This window comes from Hippocampus bargibanti, linkage group LG01 (assembly GCF_051943395.1).
Source record: "Hippocampus bargibanti isolate YZ-2025 linkage group LG01, ASM5194339v1, whole genome shotgun sequence".
Taxonomy (NCBI): Eukaryota; Metazoa; Chordata; class Actinopteri; order Syngnathiformes; family Syngnathidae; genus Hippocampus; species Hippocampus bargibanti.
The window spans coordinates 36,222,410-36,230,227 of record NC_142734.1 but is presented as its reverse complement, the minus strand read 5'-3'; the positions used below and the strand labels follow the sequence as shown (position 1 = coordinate 36,230,227).

Here is a 7,818-nt window from a genome sequence, read left to right as displayed (position 1 = left end):
GTGATGATCACCGCACAATACTCCAGCTGTCACGTCCTCTTATCCACCACTGGAAACACACACAACACACACACACACACGAGAGCTCACACGTGAGCATCAATAGATGACATAACATGTGAAATTCACAAAATTGCTTCACTTTGCTTTTTTTGTTAAATATCGTCGAGCTCTTTGTGTCTGTGTGTGTGTGTTATGTCCATTGGAGCCCAGAGATAATATATTGCCTTTAGACTGGCTCGGTAGGTAGGTAGGTAGGTAGGTAGGTAGGTAGGTAGATAGATAGATAGATAGATAGGTAGGTAGGTAGGTAGGTAGGTAGATAGATAGATAGATAGATAGATAGATAGATAGATAGATAGATAGATAGATAGATAGATAGATAGATAGATAGATAGATAGATAGATAGATAGATAGATAGATAGATAGATAGATAGATAGATAGATAGATAGATAGATAGATAGATAGATAGACCTTATTTTCCACACTCTAAGAGACTTTGGAGTATAACGCACACTAATATTTCAAAACCATTTTTATATGTATCGGGTGCACCGCATTACAAGGCACATAGAATGAAAGCTACAATAGTGGTTGTGTTTGCGTTGTTCATCCACTAGATGGAGTTACACTGAAGAAATGCAATCCAACACAAACAACATTCAATCATAAACGTATAATTTGACATCTTCGTCAAGAAATAAAATTGTTTTGCAATTTATTTGAAAATTATTTTGCAATTAACGGGTTATTAATACTTCTATTTCATCATTAAAATATTTGGTATCAACAACTTCTTTCTACAAGTATATTAACGATAATATACAATAAACTCTTTCTCTCTTTGGGTTACACTTTTAACAAGCACATATAAATATTTCAGTACACCATTTACAGGTATGTGTGTCATGTGTACTGGTATGTACTATGCACCATAGCATTCAAAATGGGAGTGGTGACCCTCTCAAAGGAGTTATCTCATCTGCTCCTCATGGAGCTTTTAAGACACATATTTTGTGTGTGTCTTCGTGTACAGTACTTGTAATTGTATGCATGTGCACGTTTTGTGCCGTGCACGCCAAAACACGCTGCTAGCAGAGACATGAAGACGCCTTTGTGTACATGTAAACAACATCCGAAGCATCTGTCAAAACACTTGCAGCAAATTCCATCATATTTGCTGTCACTCTCAAACTCGGTGACCTCTTACACAGAAAGTGTGTTAGTGTGTCTGTTTGTGTGTGTGTTTTGTTCAACACGTGTTTACACAGTTTCAAGTTTACGCTCTGGACTCATATGGAACCTGAGCCTGCCGTCGTTGCGTCGGCTCAACCTTGGACTTAACTGTCCGTGTTAGTCGGTGGCGGAGGGTGCAAAGGTCACATGGGGTGCATAAAGGAATGTGTAATGGCCGAGGGGGTGATGGGGTTAATGATGGGGCTGGCGAGTTGTTGTTTTCGTTTCCCTCAAAGTGTGCATCAGTTTTGGTGTCGGGTTTCAGGTTGCCGTTGTCAATTTTTGGGCCATGTGTGTGTTTTCCTCAGAGTTCCACTTTCATGACAGGTACATACCTGTAAATGTACACACGCACACACACGAATGTAATGGAGTGCTGTGGCCATAAAAACACACTTGTCATTCAGCGCCCTCTAGTGAACGGAAGTAGCTCAGGCTGTAAATTACTTGTAGCTTTTGAAACCAGAGGGTCACAGTCCAAGTTCCGCTGCAGGTTAAGTCAAATGACAAGTCGTCATTGGGGAAATGGGATATTGCAAGATTGGAAATTGATACAGCGCAGCAACACCAAGCAAAGTCATTTGCATGGCGCAGTTCATGTACAAAACAATTCAAAATGCTTTACAAATAACATCAAAAGCAAAGAGAAGCCAATTCATGAAAACAATCTTCATCATAAAATCATCTAACATATCTGTCAAGCCATGTTTACACAACGTTGTCATTTTCAACTTTCTGTATTCTTTTGTTTTTCTCCCAGAGTCAAGATGCAGAAGAATATTTGGCACTCTCCGCCAAGCGTGGCTCTTGGAACTGGCTGAGGAGGAGACGTAAGAGGAGGACAAAGTCCAACACATGTCAAGGAAATAAAGACAAACAACAATATTAGTGAGTAGGGTACTTTGTATTACACCAAATACTGTGGTGAAGCAGTGGTGGGCCGTGCATGTCACTCCTTGGCCTTCAGTAGTGCTACGTCTGAATCAAGCAGGTGCCAGTGTGGTGTGATATTACTACACGTCCACTAGAGGATGCCGTTGGCCACGAAATAACTTAAGAAATACTGTCATTAAACTCTTCATATTTTTACTATCAGCGTGTGGATTCCTTATAACCTCATGAAATTGCAATGTTATTTGCTATTTTTGCTAGCTTCGGAGCTGTTCGCATTTAATGATGTCCATCTATTCTTGAAAAATCCGTCTTGAAAATGGCTTTAAAAGTATATAATAATAATCATCATCATAATACATTTCATGTATCTGCAACTAAATCTATTTTTTCCCCTCCCTCAGCCATTGTGGGTTGACAAAACCACTATTAAATCAACACAACATAATTGGTTATACAGCTCGCTACAGATAAAATGTGCTAGCTTTGACCAGTATGCACTTATCACTAAGCTAGTGATACTGAGATTGGCTAGTGACTAGTGACTATCCAATCATAGTTTGCGAAAACGCTCGTGTTCCCAGCGCCTTTCAGCAGGCCTTGAGTGGCCAACTCGATCTCTGATTGGTCAAAGCTACAGTTTCATCGACATTTTTGATGCTCCAGGGCCTGCAGAACTGATTGTGAAGGCTTACAGGTAGATTTCTAACCCTGGTAACAAATGATGGCTGAAATGTGATTGCTTAAATGCTTAAATACGAAAACACGAAGCAACACCGCAGGGGAAAAGCAAATTGGAAGTGTTCGTTATATAATAATTCATTATCTTTCACATTAGTCTGTGATTCAGATATTTTTTTAGGCCAGCAGAGAAGGCATAGCAGGCCCTGACGGCCCACCACCGCGTTAAAGGGAATATAGGATATAGAAACGCATGGTCAGAATGCAGACTAACATCCATCCTTGCGTTTGACTGTAGATTCTCCCTCATGTCGATGTTTGACTCGAGCTTGTAGTGAGCCGCCACCGAAAGCACCGAAAGCAGCCGTCGGCCCTCCAACTTGGGACATTGAGCCTGCGAGGCCAGGGGAGCCCCGAGTGGACTTTCATGGCAGCGGCTCTCTAGGGCTGCCATGGCAGCTGCTGCCGCCGATGCCTCACACCGTATTACCGCACTGACGCCGGAGGAAGAGGGACGACGGAGCGCCGTCAAGTCGTTTGGGAGCGCCGGCTCGCTGCCACGCACGCAGCGAGAGACGGGGAAAGAGAGAGAAGAAGAAGAAGAAGAAGCGGTCGGCGGGAACGAGTGTCCGGTGTGCGGAGCTCTGTTCGTCTCTCAGGAGAAACTCCGGCTCCACGCTGTGAGTCACACGGGAGAGAAACCTTTCCACTGCACACAGCCGCACTGCCCCAAGGCCTTCAGCTCCAAATACAAACTCTTCAGGTACTCGGAGCGTTTAGCACTTGCTAGGTCATAGGTCATGGTGACAAGATATAGGCAGAATAGAAGTGGGAGGGAGGCCCAAGTCAAATGACTTGACTGGAGTCCATTACTATTTAGGATTCCTGACTTATTAAACACTCAACATGTCTTAGATCTGTGTAAGCTCTCAGTGGTACAGGAGTGGTCCATCGATGAAAAGGTTTCTTCAGCCCTCATCTGTCCTTCTTTGAAGGTGTCGGACGTTTCGCTTCTTATCCAAGATGCTTCTTCAGCGAACTAAATTCTTACTGGTAGTATCGGCCCTATACATATATCCCTACTGTCCAGACATGGCAGTGCCGGACTCTGCTATGATAGGTCCCTGCTCTCAGGTTGGGGGGAGCAGTGGACTACTCCCTGCAGCTCCACTGATTGTTCCTATTGTCCTGACTAACAACTGGCCTGATTGAGGTGATACCGGAAGTCCGTACAGTAGGGATATATAAATAGGGCCGATACTACCAGTAAGACTTTAGTTCGTTGACGAAGCACCTTGGATAGTACAGATGACGGCTGAAGAAACCTTTTCATCGATCAACATGTCTTACGAGACGCGACTTTGACTTGCACGACAGGACTTGACAATTCAAAGTGTTTTTGTGTACAAATGTGCATTTTCAGTGTGCCTGACTTGCTAATTGGCTCCTCCGCAGGCATATGGCCACACACTCTCCACAGAAGACCCACCAGTGCTCTTTCTGTGAGAAAATGTTCCACCGGAAGGACCACCTGAAGAACCACCTGCAGACCCACGACCCCAACAAGGAGGCCTTCAAGTGCGAGGAGTGCGGCAAACCCTACAACACCAAGCTTGGCTACAAGCGCCACGTGGCCATGCACTCGGCCACGGCGGGGGACCTCACCTGTAAAGTGTGCATGCAGAGGTACGAGAGCACGCCCGTCCTCCTGGAGCACCTCAAGAGCCACTCGGGGAAATCATCCGGCGGGGCCAAGGAGAAGAAACACCCGTGCGACCACTGCGATCGCCGTTTCTACACGCGGAAGGACGTGCGGCGGCACATGGTGGTGCACACCGGCCGGAAGGACTTCCTGTGCCAGTATTGCGCCCAGCGCTTCGGCAGGAAGGACCACCTGACGCGTCACGTGAAGAAGAGCCACTCGCAGGAGTTGCTGAAGATCAAGAGCGAGCCTCCGGACATGCTGGGCCTCTTGGCCTCCGGGTCGCCTCCGTGCGCCGTCAAGGAGGAGCTCAGCCCCATGATGTGCAGCGTGGCCTCCAATAAGGACCCCATGATGGGCAAGCCCTTCCCGAGCGCGGCCCCCTTCGCCATGGGCGTGTACAACCCACACCACCTGCAGGCCATGTCCAACTCCGGAGCCGCCCACCCTCATCCGCCCCTGATGTCGGCGCCCCTCTCCGTGGGCATGGGCTGCCACGTGGAGTCCACTGGATCCCTGCACCCCCACTCGCACCACCACCACCGTCACCACCACCACCATTCGCCGCCGGCGCCCCCGCCCCACCACCAACCCTCGCTCCCCCAGCAGCAGCACCATTCCCAGCAAGCCCCCAAATACCAGCTGGGATCTACCTCATACCTGCTGGACAAACCCTTGAAGGTGGAGATGGAGAGCTTCCTCATGGATCTGCAGAGCGGCTTGCCGGGCCCGCTTCCCTCCGCCGAGCCTCACGCTGCTGTTTCGCCCCCCAAGGATGGACTGGAGCCTCCTGCTGGCCTGGCAGAAGAACTTTGCGGAGATCCGCTGCTGTCCAAGAGCCCCGCGGTGATCGCCGAGTCTCTCTCTGCTGCTAACATGGACTTTTCCCACTTGCTGGGCTTCCTTCCACTCAACCTCCCTCCCTACAGCGCCCCCATGAGCACGGGAGGACTGGTGATGGGTTACACTTCGTCTGCCACCTCCTCTTCTTCCTCCTCGTCCTCCTCCTCTTCATCTCTGCACGCTGCCGAGCCTCACGCCGCAGCAGTTGCCGCCGCGGCCGCCATGGCGCCTCTTACCTCTTTGCAACCACAACCTCAGGAGCATCAGAGCTCCGGCGGGGGTCTGGGACTTGGACCTCTGCACCCTCTTCCACCAGTATTCAGCTCCAGCCTTAGTACCACCACGCTGCCTCGCTTCCACCAGGCTTTCCAGTGAGAGTTTTCAATGCTAGATTAAAACATACAGTAGATTTTGAATTAAAAAAAAAAAAGCAAGAAAACTTAGATGCCTGAAATGAAAGCGCACACAAGATTTGATTGAATCCCTAAAAGTATACAAAAGACCTTTTTGGAGAAAAAAAAGTGGTGAAAAAGAAAAGGAAGCTGCTTTTATTTGGGATTTTATTTTTCCTTTTTCCTCTAGTTTGAATAATGTATTAACGCTTGTTTTTTTTTATTTCATCGCCATTTATGACCCCTTATATTTGCATCCCCATTTAGTAGCGTAGCAGGCAGAATCACGGTACTGCTTTCTTTCTAAAGCAATAGAAGACATATATCAAAGTTTAGTGGTGATCTTTATTGTTGTGACCCAGAATATATATATATATATATATATATATATATATATATATATATATATATATATATATATATATATACAGTAAAGTCTCGTTATATCGATATTCTTGGGAGTCTGAAAAAATATCGATATAACCGGACTATCGATATATCCGATCCTGCGGCATGTAAATTTTCTCTTTGCGTTCATAGAAATAGTATCGTAATAAGCAGTACTATCGATATAACCGATATCAATATAACGAGACTTTACTGTATATAGTTTGAAATTGATATTTTTGTTTTACTTCATTTTTCTTTTTCCCCTGAACCAACCACAGTAGTACGTCTCATCTTGAGAGGGAAAAGAAGAACTACGGAATCCGCAATTTACCTTCAACTTTTTCCATTTTATCGTACAAATGGGATCCTTCGAGGAAAAAAAAAAAGTGCTCTTTTCGCAATCTCTAAATTTGGCGGATATATTTGCCCTTTTTTTTGTTGCTTGGCATCCGTTACAGTCATGTCTGAATGGAAAATGCACACGGTATTTTAAAAGGGAGGAAGAAGAAATAAATATCAAATTTGTTGGTTTAAAAATGATGCAGATTTGAAAAAAAAAGTTTTTCAAAGCACTTTTTTTTATTTTAGCAAAAGGCACTTCCATTTCTCAGAATAAGTTTTGTTTCGTCCCTCATGATAATACTTTTGAGGTCGCAACAACCAAAATCGACTGCCTTCCAATCGTTATGCTAAAAGGTGTTCTTGTGGAGGATTCTTAACTAGCTCATTATATATTGAAAAAAAAAGCCTGCTCTTGCGAGAATTTAGTGAGGATTTTTAAGGAAAGTCAAAATTTCATAGTTTTCCCCCGTAAAAGCATCTTTCTTTTCAAGACTGAATATTGTTAAAATATATTCCATACCCCCCCCCCCCCCCCCTGAGACCCCCTCACACAAATTCCTAAATATAACGCTTGTTATTGGGAAACAATTCCTTTTTTTTTTTTGGTCTGTTGCATTCGACGACATGCTACTTTTTTGTCTGGAGTACATCACTGGGATCCCATTCCCCCCCAAAAAAAAATCTGCTTTCTGACTAAATTCTCGTATGTCACGGCGCGGTGAATGCGTAAAACAAAAACAAAAAAAGAGTTAGAGTGGCAGATGAGGAAAAAATAATGTGTTCAAGAATGTTGTTGCAGTGTACGAAATATCTCAAAAATGATTAGCGTAAATACTTTTATCTCCGTAAATGCATATTTTTATTTAGTTAAACAAAGTTTTTTTTTTGGTTGTCCGGCAGGTTTACATTTGTGTTCATCTTGCTTTTTTTCTCTCCCAATGGAGATTGAGGATTGAGCTTTTTTCCCCCCTTCAAAGGACAACCGACACAATTTTTTTGTTTCCTAACTGACATCAGAAAAACGCTTCATAGCATCTAAAATACCCAAACACAAAGGCTGTTATTTTTATTCAAATGCAGAACACCAATGAAAATAACTTAGTGTCCAAAAATGACTTCAAAATGACCTCAGAAAGTGTCAGTTTCAGAAGGTCCCGCCCCCTTGTTCATGACGTCACGCCAAGACAACTTGCCTTGCTCGAGAATCAAAACAATGGCTTCAGATTTGGAGAAGATGCTTTCTTGTTACTCATCCAGTTATGAATATGATTCAAATAGTTGTGAAGAGGAAAGCATAAATGTTTGCAATCGATTAACGGAGTCCTCCCATATCAATTCG

The 7,818-nt window shown here is 44.5% G+C and overlaps 1 protein-coding gene across 1 annotated transcript in view; it reads left to right on the top strand.

Moving 5' to 3' along the window:
- plagl2 (pleiomorphic adenoma gene-like 2) overlaps nucleotides 1–6,104 on the top strand; it is a 35,374-nt gene extending 29,270 nt beyond the window's left edge. Inside the window, exons 2-4 of the mRNA XM_089014438.1 lie at nucleotides 1,999–2,126; nucleotides 3,109–3,573; nucleotides 4,266–6,104. Of these exons, the coding sequence (XP_088870564.1) occupies nucleotides 3,263–3,573; nucleotides 4,266–5,730 (1,776 nt within the window). The 5' untranslated portion in view covers nucleotides 1,999–2,126; nucleotides 3,109–3,262 and the 3' untranslated portion in view covers nucleotides 5,731–6,104. The remainder of the gene's footprint in view (nucleotides 1–1,998; nucleotides 2,127–3,108; nucleotides 3,574–4,265) is intronic.
- Nucleotides 6,105–7,818: the final 1,714 nt, after the last annotated feature.